At 35.9% G+C, this 19317-nt stretch overlaps 1 protein-coding gene across 5 annotated transcripts in view; it reads left to right on the top strand.

Annotated features, from left to right (window-relative positions):
• Nucleotides 1-19317, top strand: part of LOC126757135 (diuretic hormone receptor) — a 102964-nt gene that overhangs the window by 67265 nt on the left and 16382 nt on the right. For all 5 annotated transcript variants that reach the window (XM_050470785.1, XM_050470782.1, XM_050470784.1 and 2 more), the window contains 2 exons: nt 10459-11382; nt 15111-15249. In XM_050470785.1, the coding sequence (XP_050326742.1) occupies nt 11167-11382; nt 15111-15249 (355 nt within the window). In that variant the 5' untranslated portion in view covers nt 10459-11166. The remainder of the gene's footprint in view (nt 1-10458; nt 11383-15110; nt 15250-19317) is intronic.

Here is a 19317-nt window from a genome sequence, read left to right as displayed (position 1 = left end):
TCGAGTCGGTCCATCCTGACCGCTTTAATTGCCCAGAGACTGGATATGAAAATAAGATAAATGTAACGGTTCCACACGAATTTTTGCAAAACAAACCGCATGGACCGAATTTCCATTTATGAATCGCTGATGAATGAAATCGATCCAATTATTTTCTTTTCTTTTTATTAAACTTAATATGTGACCTGGTCAACGGAAAGGGGGCTTAGGTGTCAAAAAAAGGAGAACAATTAATGAAATAACGAGAATCTGACGATTATTTTTAACAGCTTTTCCCAGAAAACTAGTTTTCGCACGTTAGCTCCTTCAATTTAAAACGAAAATAATGGGTTTCTTTTTATTAAACTTATTATATTGATTTTCGGCTTTCCACAATACAGTCTGTATATAGTAAATCGAGCACTATATGTTGTACAATTTTGATAATCAAACTAATTGGCTATATTTTTCTGACCACAATGTCACTAAACACCAAATTTATAATATTATTTTCTAAAAATCGGTTTTTTCATACATTATATTAAAATCCTTCGCCATCTGCAAACTTCCTGTATAAGCACGTGATATCTACTCAGCTGATTGGAAAATATTAGAAAGTCATCAATTTTTTTTATCGACTACACGACTCTCTAACTACCCACAGTCCTTGAGCAACTATTGACTTTTATCGTCTCTGCATTTACCCCACTTATGGGTATATCTATGTCTGAAGCACTTGCTAAGAGCACTAAGGTCATGGCATAATAATTTCTTGATAAAAAACCGGCAAAAAGCGAGAAGTGAGTGGAATTTAGCTACGTAGTTGGTTTTTCGAACAACAAAAAAGCAACAACAAACAGTAAGTAACATACTTCTACTGTATGTTTGTATGGTATATATGTATGTACTATATGTGTATATATGTGTGCGAGGTACGAAGGCGCTACGTAAAAGAACACTCAGTTTAACGCAACACTTGACACTTTTACGGCGACACCCACTCATCAACTCCTCACGAGCTTCTGCTGCGACGCAGCAAAGAATAAAGTTGACACTTTCGGTTTTTGTTTTTGCACTACTTGTTTTTGTCTTACTACCATGACTGCGGTTGAACGAGTCTTGTCTTTTCACTACCTTACTTTGAGACCACATTGAAGAAATAATAGTTTAGATGAAGGTTGCGTGGTGGCTGGTGACAGTGGAAGGGGTTTAATGGTGACTGATGAGATAAAAATGCTTATCAACTGGTAATGCTTGGCTGCTTGGTGTGTTGAGGTGGGTGGTGCTGCTTTCATATTAGCACTTTGCAAATTTTGTGAAATGGCTGTCATCGGACAAACTCACGACAATAATTACACACATGTACGCCCATACTAACGCACATGGTCCAACGTGCTAACCGCTCGCTAGTTGCTAAGCAAAAAGACGCGCTTAGTGTTGGCGCTCCAGCGGCCGCAGAGTAATCACACGAGTGCTAAGTTTGAATGCAGAAAAAAGTGTTGAGCGCGGGCGCGTGCCTAAACATAAATAAATCATATGTGCGAGCGCACTAGCTCTATGTACCCAGATAGTACTACCTGCACATAGAAATGTTTTTATACGCATATGAAGATTATTTTTAGCCACTCGGTGTTGTGGTAGACACAACGTCACGCTGTCACGCTAAACGATGTGTAGCGAAAATTCATGCTTCCTTTCTTCTTTTTTTCAGTTGGACACGCTTGGGCTTTTATAAAAAAAATATGACCTGAAATAAGTAGATATACTTGTATGAATGAACGTATAATATCGGCACAAAATCTGCTTTGGACCAGATGAAGACGATTCGGAAGATAGAAAATGATAATGTTGATGCTTACCGCTAATGAATAAATTAAGCAGTGAAAAGACATTGAAATATTCATAAAATGAACTAGAAAAATAAAAAAAATAGAAAAATTAATAATATGTATTATATTTTCCTAAATACCACGGCTTATCAACTTATACTATAGTCGTCAAAAATCGCATAAAGGTCCATCTTGAGCAATACTCAAAACGATAAATCTAGTGTATTTATCTATAAATGTTGCTGAGGATCTCTCTCTCAAAAACATACAGAATTCAGTTGGAGTTAAGAAAACTTTAAATTATTTTGTGATTTTTTTAAAGATTCTTCAACAACTTGCTCACTCACAATCGCAGCCAGCGAAAATCGTAGATATGACACGAGAAATAAAAGACAAGCGAAAGCAGCTGCTCATAGGCAATAATTCTGTAGGCTTTTAAGGAGCTTCCTGAAGTACACAAAAAACGAGTTAATCAATAATATAATTTCTCATTTGCTTAGAAATATACCCAAACTTCCATGATGGGCCCTACATTGCAGCAAAATTTCTTTCCAGCGCGGATTCTATTGACGGTTTAGAGCACTTAAACGCTATGAAAACCAGATCCCGGGTCTATTTGAGATCGTATACTAAAATAGGCGAAAACAATCATCCTAAAACAATATTCTGATATGTTTGACATGTTCAGAGTGTCAACTACATAAACTAACTAACTCTTTAGTGTTCCGAAATATGTTCTTTTTTGAGGTTTTCGTCTAAAAGCCATTTTAGGATGTCGTTATTGGCAGTTCGCGTATACTAAAGTTATTAGTTATATTAGTTAAGTTAGTTAGGATTGAACTCAAGGTATATGTGTTTAAAAAGTAGTACTATATAGTTTTTTATTCTGACAAATATATAACATTTGTTATGCCCTGCCTCGGGCTGTCAAAGTTGCGTGTTCTTTTCTCAAAATGTGGCCTTCCAACCAGAGAAGAATGCAACAATGTCTACCCTTCTCAAAACGTAAAAATGAGAGATGCTTAGCTGATTTTGACAGATAACTTTTCAAATCAAGTTTTTCTACTGATCATAATAATTCGATCATTTTTATTCAACTCAATAATGGATGTTGCTTATCAGTTCGTTGGCATTTTATACCCTGAACAAGATGTATTAAACTTTCCACGAAGTTTGTAACACCGAGAGGAAAAAATCGGAGAGCTTATAAAAGTCATTCCCGATCTTGACAGAGCTTTGGTGTTGTTCAACATCAGTTTACACAACCGTATTAGTTTTGCGGAGATACTAAATTCAGACATGCGGCATAACGGCAGCTCTTTTGCTGTCAAAAGCAGCTTTGAAATCGACGAAGAGGTGGTGTGTGCCGATCCTCTTTTCACGGGTCTTTTCCAAGATTTGGCGCATGGTGAACATGTGGTCACTTATTGTCCAGATCTAAAGCCACACTGATAAGGTCCAATCAGGTTGTTGACGGTGGGCTTTGAGCTTTCACACACTAGGCTCAATAATACCTCATATGCGATGTTGAGGAGGCTTATCCCATGGTAGTTGGCGCAGATTGTGGGGTCTCCCTTTTTGTGGATTGGGCAATTCCAAGCGTTGGGAATGCTTTCGACTATATTGTACAAAGAAGCTGATACATGCTCATTATCAGTTCTTCGCCGCTGTATTTGACAGTTTGGCTGGCAATCCATCGGCCCCCTGCGCTTTGTTTTGCTTCGGGCGAGTAATTATTATTTGAACTTCTGTATGGTCGGGCAATGGAACGTCTGCTCAACGATCATCGATTAGAGAATCGAGTTCACCATCTCCTGGTGATTTGCTTTCACTGCCATTTAGCACGTTGGAGAAGTGTTCCTTCTATAATTTTAGTATGCTCTAGGCATCTGTCACTAGATCACCTCTGGGTTAAAGTATATAGTGTATACTATATATCAATGATCAGCGTGACGAACAGAATTTTGCCCACGTCCTTGTTTCCCCAACTTGCTCATTTGTCGGAACCGCCGGTGTCGAACCATGATCGCGTATAGATGTCATACAAGTTAAACGAACGGAATAAAGTGCTTGTAAGGAGCCTTCTTTTATTAGTGAAGGCTTATTTGTTGTTCTTTGGTCATGTAAAAATTGTAAATTTCTATAAGTTGTAAATTTAAATAAGGTAAGGAAGCCATATCATTTCTTCCAGAAAACTATTATAGGATGAATCCTAAATTTAATTTATTCCAAAGTAACCGCCTTCAGATATCATATTACAACACTTCCTGCAATAATCCTTAAAGCATTCGGATAGTTATTTTTTCGTATACCCTTCAGCTTCATCAGCGATGTACATAGCTTTTATTAGCACATACCTTCATGGGTTCCTTCAGTGTTGGAAACAGTAAAAATCGTTGCGAGCCGTTTATGGACAATCTGGTGACTAAGGAACCCTTATTCAACAGAAACTTATCTAACAGTGTCTCGACGGTTCACCATTTGTTGACATGTTGAAGTGGGCTTATCGTTAGTATCTTTTCGATTTCGTGAAAAAAATTGCCGCTGTCAACAGCTCAAATGTTTTGTTGCACTCAATAAAAATGACTAATATGTTTTTTTTTGCTTTTTTTACGTACAAAAGTATAATGATCAGTTCCCAATAAATTAACATTTTTTATTTGAATGCATATTAGTCGCCTAACTTTTTGAACACCACTCGGATCTGTACGTAAATGTTGGTATTTTATATACATACGTACGTACTTATCTTTATATTTGAGTTTAAAATGTTGCTTTCACGTCACCAAGCAATACTTTTCTACCAAATCGGTTGCTATCAAAGACCGCAGACAGCACGTTCCACTAATACGCATTGTGATAACCGCAAATGTACCAATTTATGTGGATGTGTCTTAAATTTTCGTACATATGAACTATTATCTATGTAATCCTACTATATATGCATACATATATATGTATATACCATATATTTTCATATCTCTCAGAACAAAGTCACTTGCGTTGGAATTTATTTTATGTAGAACTTAAAAAATATATAGTACTTATAAGTATACACATATACACATATATACATACATACGTATATTTATATTTGCTGTGATTTACAAATTCCAGCACGCATTGAATAAAAAGCTCTGGGTTTTTCAGTCTAATTATAGACCACACATACATACAGACAAAGCATAAAACCCACATAATTTGTTGTTAGCAGTTAGCTTACCTGTTGATAACAATAATAAGCAACAATAGTTGTGTATATATAACGGTAAACATAACGAAAACTATAACTGATTTTGTTTTGATAAGATTGTGCGTCTGTATGTATGTATGTATGTGCGCTTGTTTATAAATATTCTTCCGAAGACAACAAAACAAGTCGTAACAAAAATATAAACTCGCATGCGAGCAGTAAAACACGAACTACACACGGCGATAAACGAGTATATTTGCACAATAAAAAACTTATGAATGAAAAAATATTTTTTATTGTTCTGCGAAATTTAGAAATATGTTTTTATCATTATATTAAACACTTGCTCGTTTGTTAGCCAGTAAATAAATATGACTGTATATTAGGGTGCTTCATAAAAAAGTTATATAATGCTTTAAAAATTTGCAAAATTTTTGGGAAATATTTAGTTATGACTGAAAATAAAATTAGATACGTTTTTTAACGTGTCCTCAGTGAAAAGGACATAACAGCCTCGGATGAAAGACTCCCCTTTTGATGCAATTGAAAGAAAAGCCCTTTTTCGATGAACGAAGACCAAACTCTACAGGTCCCTCGTCATTACTGTCCAGCTATATAGTGTAATATAGACAATGACATCATCTGATGAGTCAGCCTTAGGAGTGTTCGAGAGAGAACGGTTTTCGTCTTTTGCGAATTCATAACGACGATTACCGCGGTCGATGGAAGAGACAGCGGCTACGATGACAAACAGATAGGATGACAACACTTCAGCTCTGAAATTATTCGACGCAGTGCCCGCCGGGAGAAGCAGAGCAAGAGGAAGACCTCCCCTAGGTAGGAGAGACGAGGTGCAGAAGGACCTGGAATCTTCAATTGGTTCCAAACAGCAAAAGGAAGAACGACTGGCGCGCTGTTGTAATCTCGGCTATAACCACGTAAGCGGTATCTACGCCAGTAAAGAAGAAGAATATTGTTCGGAGATGATTTCGTATTATCTGCTTTCGTTATACCAAAAAAGTACTAAAATATAAATTCAAATCGGTTTCCATTACTTTTTAACCGAACTAAAAGATTTAACCGAACACGGAGGTTGCTGTAAAACTCAGAGAAGCTGGGTATTTACTATATATAAAAGAGTCCAAACAGGAGCACTCTGAGATTGTCTTCTCTTTCAACTGCATCCTTAAAAACTTGGACCACTGCATTGCAGACTCTATTCCTGGGTAGCCGTAGACGTATTGTTCCAACCTGCAGCAACTTTCAGGAATTTTTCCATTCAGGCCGACAGCAGGGCAGCAATGCTAGCGTTGAGCTCGTTCCCTGCGCGCTCAAATTGGTCAAAGAGTGTCTGTCTTCGCCATGAATAGCATCAAGCTACTTTATTAACATATTTGTTTGAATGTTTGGTCGTAGCGGAATCCTCGGAAACTCTAAAGTCGATGAACTCGCGATAGAGACACCGTTGTCCCACTTACATACATCGAATTAGGTACGAGCTAGGTCTCCGTTGTGATGTTACGTTCTAGGCTATGAAACTTAACAAACGTTAGTCAACCCCCAACTCCTGCCTGACTACCATCCTCCCTTGTCCTATTTCGTTCTAGCTTAGTAGGTCTTGGTCAATCATCAGTTCCATTGCCACTGTGAGGTCCTTCTGACCTAGAATAATACGCAAGAGATCCACTGAACTACCTGCCCTTAGCAGGGTTTATCTTGCTGCAATCATAGGAGCTCTATTCCTGCGGTAAGACTAAACAATTATCGGACACAACATCCCAAAATTGTTTGAAAGAAGGTTAAGTGGAAACATTCGCTCGCTTTCACCTCACTCATATAGCTTTTGCAGGAATGAGCTTGAAACAACTCGGCAGGCATACTTGCAGCGAACTAAGAGAGGGAGGCTCAACAAAATTCAAATGTTAGGATCAAAGCGATTTGTCGATTTTCGCAGACTTTTATGATCAAAATATAGAAGTTTAAAACGGAACAGCGTTCTAAGGTGGCTAAACAAGATTATTGTTGAAATTCGTAACAGGATCGACCTTTCAACCTAGGCTTTCCGAACTCAAAATCTGGATGCACTTATTTTAGACGAAACATTGTAGTCATTAGGTATATGAAACGCTGAGTTTTGTATTCCCTGGAAATCATAATTTGATATAATAGAGACAGTTTCTATGGAAATAGTCTTATAAGTAGACCATGTTACTTCACTGTCAAGGTCAAAAATTGTGAAATTTGCTTTAAAGCTAAACAATTAACGTCACTATCTATGAATGGTCGATTATTTGTGCATTTTATTTGAACAATCAAAAACGTGATTATGTTTTTGGCCCGCCCAAATCGCATCAATCAAATAAATACTTCATTGTTTATTTTACTGCGAATTAATTAGGGGATTTTCTTTGTCAAAATGTCAATGTCCATTTTCACAAATTTGCTTGGCATTAATGTGTTCAATGGGGAATTTAAAGAACTTCAGCCTGTTACGTGCCAAAATGAAGGCAGGTTAGGTCTATTCTACGTATTATTTTGTCGTGCTTTAGTTATCATTTGCATTCGCAGAAAAATTCGCTTTAATTTAGGAGCACTTAAGGCGGCTCACATTTTCGCAAAATCATGCACGTAAGTATACCATATTTATGATAAAATATTACTTACGAGAGTGTTCCGATAAGAACGACATGAGTTCAAACGCTGATTTTTGGTTAAAAAATATAAATATTTTTATATCCATATCCCTCACTTTGAGCAAACGAGCTAAAAATAGGTTTACCATGTAGCTTCACCAGATTTTCTTTTAATTTTATTCAAGCGTTTATCTCCATGGCCTCGTAATCGTGCACAGATTTTTAAGATGTTTATCAAAATAAAGATATCAAAGTTCAAATAACTATTTTTCTTACTTTTTCGTTAGAAAGTGTGTAATTTTTATTTGCGTCCATGCTATATAAACCCAGTTTATCTAATCATGCCTACTTAAAATTTTTAAATTTATGTGTGATTCGCAGATAATATACAATAATTCTGTATAATTGTATACAGTCGTTCACAAAAGTAGGTGTGCAAGAATGAAAATTATAAGTGAATTTTTTCGGCAAGAAATAAGAATGCGATTTTTTTCAATATGAAAGTTCTCGATTCATATATATAATATATATAATACTATATGTACATTGTGACAAAAAAAAAACGCTCGGAAATTTTAACTGAATTATCCGGATAAAAAATATTTGAAAAAAATTTATGTTGCTAAATCAATTGCTTAATTGCTCTGCCAAATATGAGGGTTATCTTTCAACCAGTTTGTTTACAGCAGCTGCTTAAGTCGGAACACTTCTGTAGTGTGTTGCGATTTTTACATTGGAAAAAAAAATTAAAATAAAATAAAATATCGAACAAAGAGTTTAACTAAAATTTTGTACTTCTAACCAAATTTTATATACGGAATCGTTGGGAATTTCTTACGGTGATTCAGTTTTATCAAAAGCTCAAGACAACGAATGTCTCTTTCTGGACGACCTTCGACCTCTGCAACTCATAAAAATATAAAAAAAGTGAAGTATATGGTGCTTGAAAATAGTCAGACAAGTTGTACAGAGATGGCAAGAAAACTCAGCATCTCTCGCGAGTCCGTTCAAATGATTTTTGTAGATATTTTGGCTATGCAACACGTTCTTGCTCGACTCATTCTGATTAAGACTTTTTTTTTTCAAAAAGATTACCGTAAATAGGTCTCTTTGGACATGCTTGATCGTGCAAATTCCGATCCCACATTCATGGAGAACATTATTAGCTCCGATATTTTGATATTGGACATAATTTTCTTTGTAATTTTCCGCCGAATATTCTCGACCTAGTTCTGATCGGTATTTTCCTGTTCGCAAAACTTTCGACCATGGATTGAAGTCGCCAGTTCGAAGCAAAAAACTAGCCTTACTACAAAAAAGTTATTGAAAACTTTGTAGATCTCTATGTTCAGTGTAACATAGTTCATCGAAACTCTATAGCGCTTTCTTTGAGATTGAACAAATTGATTTTGAGAACCGTTTAATCAATACCGTTTAATCAGAATGCTTTAAGAACACACACTATATGTTGTTTTCTTGGAAAAGAAAAGAAAAACAAAGTTGTGTGTCAAAATCGAAATAAGGAACTAAATAGGTTAGGTAAGTAAGATGGCGGTTCCTTTACGATTTCAGGGGGTTCACACTTAAACTGCAATGTACAGTCCGTTATTGTGAAGCTAGATACAAATTCTTGTAGTTGGATCTTTGCTATCGCGTTGAACCTGTCACAAATCTGCTAAGGTGCTTTTTTATTTCCGTCATTTCATCTGGATGTACAAAAATATGAGATCCGATAATGATTATTCTTTATTAGGAAAAAGACGGCACATTCGAGAAGGAAGTATTGAAATTATTACATTTCATCGTTTTCATTTCTATCAGGTTATGGTCGAATCCCAATCGTACATGGACCAGTTAGAACTCCTGCAACACTTGAAATGTGAACTTTAAAGCAGAATGCTCACTAGACAGCTCACTCTTCCCTACTATCGAGGTGTTTAGTCACCTCTCTGAATAAGGGTACGCCCGGGGGCAGTTGATCTACTGCTATCTTTATCGCAGCCACTTCCGCTTGAAGTAATGTGGAAAGTGAAATGACAGCCGGCTCCACCTCCACTAATCCTTCCCACAAGATCAAAGAAGACTCTCTCCTAGGAAGTCCTTCACTCCTATAACTCCCACGCAGATATATATGTGGACAGTGAATCGACAGCCGGGACTAAGCTCCACCTCCACCAACATTCGTAAGAAAACTCATCGCGACTCTCCTCCAGACAGTCCTTCACTGCCATAATTAGCTCGAAGATATGTGGACAGAGAAACGGGACTATGCTCAGCGATTTGGTGACTTCCTTGCTCGTATTCATCAAAGTACCCAGCTTCATTGAGTCTGAGAGCCCTCCCTTGAAGATATGTGAGCTGAGAAACGACAGCCGGGAGTAGGCTCGGCGCCCTGGTAATCACCAGTCATCAAAGTACTTAGCTTTTCTGAATCTGAGAGCTGCTTTCACGGCCATAAACCTGCCAGCTATGTCCACTAATTGGTTTGATTCGTAATACACCCCACATAAGAAAGAGAACCGTCGGTTGAAAGCTTGCGATTTTCTTCAGGAGTGTGGTCTTTTCCAAACATATAAAAATTTCGTAAATCATTGTAGAGTTGGCTATGATTTACAAGAACTACTAGACTTAGTGCGAAATCTCCTTTAATTATGGTTCTTTGTAACCACACTTAGCTGACAGACTGTATTCGTTCGCAAATGAATGCATTAACCTCGTGGTTGCTACCGAGTGTTGTACTTTTGCTTACTCATATGCTTAAGACCTGTAAACTCTGTCTAATTCTATATCTTTTTTTTGTTTGCCACTTCTACTTTATTTACAGTTACTGTCCAGAGATAAGACGCAACGCAACGCCAGCTGCAAATAAAATTTCCTTTCGCTAATTTTACTTTCATTCGAATTTCGTGAGTGATATCGTTGGTGAGCAAACTGTTGCGGCTGGTTGGTAGCCAACACAAACATATTTACATACTGAGATACCGTTACATTAGAATATTACGAGATAAAAACAAAACAAAAACAAATACGCGCATAAAGTCTAATTAACACAACACACCTTACCACCAGCAAAAAGCGCGACAAAAAAAGAAGAAGGAGCAGCAAGGAGAGAATGCAAATAGTAAAGCAACAACAATGCGAATTATAAACGCACAATTTGCCGGTCAAATGGCTGCCACGCTCCAGAATTGTCGCCAATAAAGTTAGCGCTTGAGTCAACAGCGCTCACAACAACAACAAGAACAACAACAACAAACATAAGTAAATTGCAACAAAGTCAACAAACAACAAACAACAATCAACTTAATAATAGCAATTAATTGCCAACGGACTAAAGTTCACAACAACAACAACAAAATAAAAGCGGCGACACAGCTGCGACACCAACAGCTCTTGTGGCCAGTAAGCCAAGCCAGGTGTGCTGCACACACGCACACCACGAACCAACGAATAACTGTATATCACACCTCAAATTATATACACACCTCCCCATAGATAGCGGCAAACACAGACGGGTTTGCCAAGGCCGAAAATGTCCAACACAGATCTGCGTGCATTGTTCGAGAATTTGGATGATTCGGCAGCGGCAGCGGCGGCCGAGGCGCTCGATATCGAAAATATTATTGCCAATTTCTCAACGGAAATGCTGCGCATGAACAAAGATGTCCTTAATGCGACTGCAATGAACGAAATTTCCATAAACCAAACATTGAAGGCGCTTTGCGAGCAGAGCGGCAGGCGCAACGCGGTGAGTAACATTTCACGTTTATACACATACATACATACAAACATAGTTATAAGTTCATAGTTAAGCCCGAAATTTATAGTGCTATTCCCGGCGCGTTGCGGCGTGAGCGTCGGTGTGCCGGCGCATGAAGTGGGCGTCGCGTTTTAATAACACGAATGTGGAGTTATTTGCAAACACGCGTTGTTCATAGCTCTACTTTTGCTGAATATGAATTGTGTTGCTGAGTTCGCGGAAAATTCCACAATTTCATTTGAAGTGGAAAAATTTCGGTAATTATTATTTTTGGCGGTATTTATTAACTGATCGGCGGGCAAAATATTGAATTGAAACACAATTCGGTCAATTTGTATGAACAATTTTTCAAATCCATCATCCACTATAATGTTTCAGCCTACTATTACAGATAAAAGCGGTCAGCGAAACTGTGAAATAATTTTGAGAACAAGTAAATACATTATAATTGATGAAATAAGCGATTTTCAAATTATTGAAGCAAAATTCTTAACATTTTATCATACAGTAGGACAATTAATTAACTAATCGCCAAATTATCATTGAATTTATATGAGAGACCTAAAGCCACCTTGTCATGTTTTTTGAGAAAAAAAAATCAAAACAAGTAAGCAAGGGCTAAATTCGGGTGTAAACGAAAATTTGATAACCTTGCAAAATGCAACAATTACAGACGGCGAAATATTTATAAGTAGATGCCATAACTTGCTATTAAATTAGCACAATTAGCGATTTATGTACATATATCGTCACCTAAAATGCAAAACAACGTATCATCAATAAAATCAAAATTGAGTTTCTTAATTGCTTAAGATTCACTACATCATGTTACGTATATGTAGCATAAAATTTTCAGCTGCCGCTGTCAGATATAACCAGTATATAACCAATATGTAACCATTTTATAACCAGTATATAACCATTTTATAACCAATATGTAACCATTTTATAACCAATATGTAACCATTTTATAACCAGTATATAACCATTTTATAACCAATATGTAACCATTTTATAACCAATATGTAACCATTTTATAACCAGTATATAACCATTTTATAACCAATATGTAACCATTTTATAACAAATATATAACCATTTTGTAACCAAAACTCAAATTTTGTTGCAATATGAGTGGCTTCTATTACATCGTTTTTCCTTCGCCTGAAAACTTATGAAAATGACTTTACGTTGTTTTGCATTTTAGGTTACGATATGATAATAAAGTCAGCCGAAAATTCGAAAACCTTTTTATTACGTACATGGTTTGGCCGGAAAGTAAAAGCACTGCGTCAATTTAAAAAAAATGTATTGAACCAATCGTTACAAATCTTTAAAAACTTATGTATCGATGCATCGCTGCCAGCGCGATTTACAAGCATTGAAAGCGTCACGGCAGACATTCTCCGAATAGCCTTGAGAGTCGGGGTGCATGCTGCTTGGATCCCCGCTGTCGTCTCAAAATGCTTGCCTTTTATCGGCCTTTTCGGGCAATGTTTTCAGGCAAGGAAACAAAAAAAGTCCGGGAAAGCCAAATCTAGACTGTAGGGCGGCTGCGGAAGCGTTGGGATGCCAGCCTTGGTTAGGTAGCTGTTCACAAGAAAGGCGGTGTGCGCCGGGACGTTGTCGTGGTGCAACTTCCAAGCGGCTGCGATGTCTTGTCGTACCCGATTGACCCTTCGTTTGACTCTTTTGAGCAGGAAAGTTAGATTGTTACCCATTGTATTTAAAATTTTAATAAAACAAACAAAACTCTTTTTTGGCAAAGTTTAAGTAAAATTTAGTATGCTCAATGATTTTGCGTAATTTTACGGCTTAATTTCCTCTTCTTATTGACCGAGTTGAAGTTGGTACAATGCATTTACTATCTTTTCAGAAACTTTAGGTATACAGCTTTAATTACTTTTAGAGAATTCAGAAACACAACTGAAATTGAAATTTTTAAAAATTTTGTAATATCCAGATTTCACCAAAACTAAAAGAAAAAAGAAATACTCAATTCATGCTTTTCGAAAGCCAACAAAAAAATAGGCTAACTTGTTCCTACATGCGATATATTCAGCTGGGTCTAATAAGGCATATAACACCCCGCAACACATAAATGTGAACACTACGGAAAATGTTTTCCATTTTTAAGCTCGCTTCGGCAAATTGTTGAGATTTTAGGGAAGAGATTAGAACAGATGTTTTTTGCGAATATGTCACTGAATAATAGATAATAAATAATTAGTAATAAAATTAATAAAAGACGTAAAGCTAACGCCCTCGGTAGTAGCAAAATATTAAGGACTCCTTGTTTGGTTGAATCCTTGCCAAATTTCAAAAGTGTTCACTATTTGATAAATATTGTAGCTGATGATATCCCAAAAGTTGAATCAGGCTGTTTTATATGCCATGATCTTCCTAATGGCGTAACTATAACAACCCAACTCCTTCGGAACGCCAAAGCACCCCCTAACCAATTTAGTAGGGTGATCTTAAAAATCGTTATTTATTTTACATATATTATGTCAAAAATTTCGGCCAGCTTGAAAAAAATAATTACTATAATTATTTCTTGCACACTTCCAATATCAATTTTCTTCCCGACTTCCAATAAATTTCAATATTTCTCCAATGAAATTTTAAAATTTTATTCAATTAAAAACACTGCATACGAAATCTACAGTTTCAGTTAGTTAGTTAGTTAGTTTTGTAAGCGGCCCGTGAACTCTACTTGGCGAATATACCATGAGATAACAAATGCTCTGCAATATGCAATTTCTACATATATACATATATATGTATATATACATATGTGGTGCATACTATGTATGCTTACATGTATGTGTGTTCATGCATTTTCCGCAAGTGTATTAAGCACTCTCGGCACTGCAAGTCAGCAAATTGCTACCACAAGCTAACGCAATAAAGTATACGCCACGGGTCACAAATTAATTAGTCCAATTCCCTGGTTGTGTTGTTTATAGCGATGCAGTATAGCATTTACAGCAAACATTATTGCACATGTAAGCACAAATAGGCATTTATATATATGAATACATACATACATACATGCATAGGGTGCATTAATACTTGAAAGCCACTGGAGTGCCTATACGAATGTTAAAGATTTTTTAAACAAAAACTAATAAAAATTATTACACAACTCACTTGATGGAATAAGCGATGCACTAATTTTTTGTATAATACATATATTCAGACTTTCTATTACTGACATGTTTTTTTTAGTAATAAACTCGCCATTTGAAGCTAGTCTCAGTCAGAAAATCATCTAAAATAAATCTGGAAAAAATTCTGGCCACTCTGTTCACAGAACTGATAATTTGACTGGTCCATAACGATTTTATCAAATAATGTGTGTTGTTCTGATATATTATATATATTTATATATAATTTTAATGATAAAAGGCGCTCATTGCTGAACTTCACTCGGTAATGAGGATTCCACATACGGTTTGAAGTCAAGCTGACCACTTTTCGATCCAAATATTTTTCATGTCATCTTTATATTCCAAAAAAACTTGCAACGTCTCAGTCAAAAGTTACTTGTTTCACTCGTCGCGTAATGCAAAGATGCTCAAATCATGGGAAACTCATTGTAGTCACATTACTTAATTACTAATTTTCTCTCATATGTATGTATATATACATATATATAAAATAATTTTATTTTCCTATATTAGTTTAAGTTGTATCTATTTTAACTATTACAGCCACGCAATGACTCAGCCAACTACTTAACCTGCCCGCCCTCGTTTGATTCTGTGCTTTGTTGGCAGGAAACATTGGCTGGCACGACAGCCATACAACCCTGTTTTGATGAATTCAAGGGCATACATTATAACACAGCAGGTAAATATGAACTGAATGTATATTAGAACACATGGTAATAGTAAGATTGGTTCCGAAGAGATCAAAGTCTGACTTCGAAAAAAAAATAAAATTTTTGTATTTCAACAAACTGGTTCATCTTTAAAGCCTCATAAAATATGTCATATATTCTTAGCCAAAAAATATTATAGAACATTAAATTGAGCGATAAACGTAGGTAGCCTACATATTTTTATTATATTAGAAACTGCCATGCTGTAATAATACTCTCTATTAGCTCAATTACGAAATTCGTAAAATTATTATTTTTACTTAGAACTCCAACTCTCGGGAAAATTGGTTTGATTCAGTATCTAGAAGAAAGTGGATTGCATAATATACATACATCTACAGTACATTGGTTATAAATTTATTAAAATATTGAATTCAGTTGGTACCAGAACTTTATTTGAGCCATTTTATAGCACTAATGTTCTGGCTTGCACAGACTTTCTTTACTGTGAATTTATTGACTAGATTATCCGACTTTTTGCCATACTAAATATGTATTTTTTACGTAAATTGCTTTGTTGGCGACTGAAAATCTCAATGACATAAAAATAAGCGCTCATTAATATCAAAAAGTTGTGAGTCGATATGACAGATAGATTCAACACATATGATTTTTCAATTAGAAAATTGATAGAAAATCAATGCTTCTTAATAGCAGCGTCCACGCCCCTTTAATATTTGCACAACTGGTGATCTGTCACTGTCATACTTATGTATTTATAAATATGAATATATTTATGTGTTTCCTAAAGTCGACTTGCCATTTATTGCTTCAATAAATCTATAAAGGCAACATGTTCTGATTTCGATGACAAATTGTTTGCTTCATAATAAAAACGGTAAATAAGCGTGCCAGTTTATATATTTTTTATTCTGATCGTCTACATGCCATATTAGACTAGTGAGCAGTGAAAATGATAAAGAAGAAAAAAATTCTTAGTTAAATGAAACCCATCGGAAAGAAAAGGTAAAATAACAATGATTAAGAAAAAAATAGTTTAAGGGCGAACTGCGGTCGTGAAGAGCAAAGCGAGGGGTGTAGCTGAATTTTTAATGGTTAAGAATGGTTTATCTGCGGTTTTGTTTGAATTTTCTAAAAAATTTATCATAGTAAACTATTACTTTTAATAACATCAGAAAGAAGAGATTGCAGCAATCATAAAGCTTATGTGAGAATAGTCTGTACACAAAAGTTATAGATATTTTCATTACCTAGCACATTTTCATATAACTTTTTTCTATAAGACTCGTAATTTTCCCGGAAATCGAGATAAACTTTTTTTAACTCTTAAAGATTCATTAGAATGAGCCGATTTATGTAGATCAAATATGCACCATTTTGTACGATAATTGTTGCCTCTTTGAAAGTAATTTTATAATCCCACTCCCTTGACACACCTTCGCGCTTAAAAAACTGAGACAATAGATTTTCAAATTTTTTTAAAAAACAAAATGACCGTTCATAACTGATATTAATCACTTGGTGGCAGCTTCTGATTGACACATAAGCGCCTTCAAACTAAGCAACTAGAGCTTCTGGTGAATCATTTGTAATATGGATGTGTGTCCCAGCGTGGTCCTTATTGAACACAATTCCTTCCATATTGACCAAAGCTGACTTTGACTGAATCAAACGCTCTATTTGTCAATAGCAGAGCGCGAATAAAGCATTTGACTCTAGAGGAACAGCTCATAGTTGATGTTTCACAGCCTCTCCCAACAAACTCATAGCAAACCCTACCTGACCGCCAATACTGACATGGGAACCATTTGCGCCAGCTCACTCCAATTCGAGCACGACCGTTTTCGCTTTACATTGTCGTAAGTGACCCACTTTTAATCCAAACCAGTTTGATTCGAGCATTCACACCGACAGCAAAGTGTGCGCTCAAAGATAGTCAAGTAGTATTTGTCGTCACTAGCAATAGCATCAAGCTAATTCATTATTACTTTTATCGTAGTAGTATCGAGTTGGAATTCCGTTCTCCCCTCACATTCTATAAATGGATCTATCTGATTTGATCTGATCTTATATCGTAGTAGGATCAAGTTGGAACTTCGTTGTCCTCTTACGTTCTATTACTGGATCCATGGAAATAGTATGCACTTAACAGTCGTTGATCGACGACCCGCACCTATGCGACTGTAAAATCTGCGGGCCTGGAATTAAACAAAGGAAATCTACTGGACTACTTGCTCTTAGCAAATTTCTTACTGGACGGTGTCCAATAAGCATTCATGCTTTAAAACTAAAATTTTTTTCAGACGCAATTGTCAAAGTTGTACGGAGGAAGGTGAAGTAGAAACATCCCGACACTTTCTCCTCCATTGTCCATCTCGACAGTCATACCTTCTGCCAACCAGGAGGCAAAGCTGACCGGTGTTCTAAGCTGCGATATTTTCGCATCTCCGATTGACTCCTATGGATCGGGTATATATACACTATTCGTTTATTATATATCAGCCACTTGGCTTTCAGTTTTGACTTCTCGAAGAAAAACTGCAAAATATGGCGTATTTTTTCAAGTTGGTGTCTGTCTGTGGCGCTTGCTCAAACAATATTGAGTCAAGGAATCACGAAAGAAAAATCAGGAATTTTTTTCGTTTTCTAAAGTAATGTAGAGTAACCCATTCACAATTATAGAACGAAAGATAAAGTCATCTAAAGCCATCTATGGAGAAAAATATAATTTCTTATGTTGTGAATGTGTTATTCAGGAAAAATATAGAGCAATACTATATGAAAGCCATCTCGAGTAAAGAGAAGATAAAGAAAGAACTTGTGAGGATTATTTATACAAACAATATCTATTTCTAGGCAAATTTCAAATTTTAAGACGTTATTTTTTGTAATTTCACTGTGTTGCTCTGCCTGCCGAAAATATCGCCCCAAATAATTTTGTCAGCTCTGTTGGACTGTCTGTGATGGCAAATTGCAAATGTCACTCAACTGCATATATACAGTTATAAATTCATGCATTTGTGTTATAAATTCATGAGTTTATGTCACTTTTGGCGCGTCAGCTTAAAATTTGACGTGCTGACTATGTTAAATATTGTCAAACTAAATCATTAAAATACAGCTCGTTGGCGATGTCAACCGAAGTTGTGTCACATAGCGGCGAGTGAGGCTGTCGAGTATATGATGCGCGCAAATATTTGCAAATGAAATTTTAATTACTTCACTATATTACTCAAACACTAATGTCAAAATATGTATGTATGTAAACACACACACTCACTCACTCACTTGCTAAGTAGACGGTATTTAATGCTTATGTGAAAATTACTCTTTCATTAGCGCTTTCACACGACTTCGTCACGCGTGCATCACACACTCACACACATTATGTCTCTATGTCAGTGTGTCAAATACTAACACTTAGACAACATTATTTGCAAATATATGTATATATTTAAGCAAAAGTCAGTGAAGTGCAGCGGCCTCGTGGGTGGTGTGATAAGTGGGAGTGTGAAGCGTGACACGCGAGATCAAATGAAGTGCTTGACAGTAAGTAGGGGAACATTAAGAACACCGGCACTTCGTCTAACTCCTAGATCTGTATTCTAAATATATCAATTCGTTAAAAAGTTATTAAGTTATTTTTTTTTTGTGATTTAATGAAGGTTTAATTTGCAAATTTGCACTAAGTAGTTAAACTGCAGTAGAAGAGCCAAGCTGTATAAAAAAAAAAAATAAGCTATTATACCCTTAATTTTCTATGGGTTTCGTGAAGCAAAAAATTGCTTATTTTCAATATTTTTTTTTATATAAATATTAAATATTTTATTCAAACTTCTTATGATTCCAAAGATACATGTTTTACAAAGATTTTGTGCAATTGTTAAAGGAAAGTACTAAAAACTTGGCGATTACGACATCATTTCTGGCAACCCTTTGGAAAAAATGTGCAGCAAAACTTCTTAAAGGATCATTAAAAGTAAAAAAGAAAACTATACTTGCTTTAATTAAGACCATTAACTAGATATTGGATGAAGGAAAGCCAAAAAACTGAAATTTGCATTTTTGACTGACTC

The sequence above is a fragment of the Bactrocera neohumeralis genome, chromosome 4, assembly GCF_024586455.1.
Source record: "Bactrocera neohumeralis isolate Rockhampton chromosome 4, APGP_CSIRO_Bneo_wtdbg2-racon-allhic-juicebox.fasta_v2, whole genome shotgun sequence".
In the NCBI taxonomy this organism is placed as follows: domain Eukaryota; kingdom Metazoa; phylum Arthropoda; class Insecta; order Diptera; family Tephritidae; genus Bactrocera; species Bactrocera neohumeralis.
This window is presented reverse-complemented; position numbering and strand designations above follow the sequence as displayed.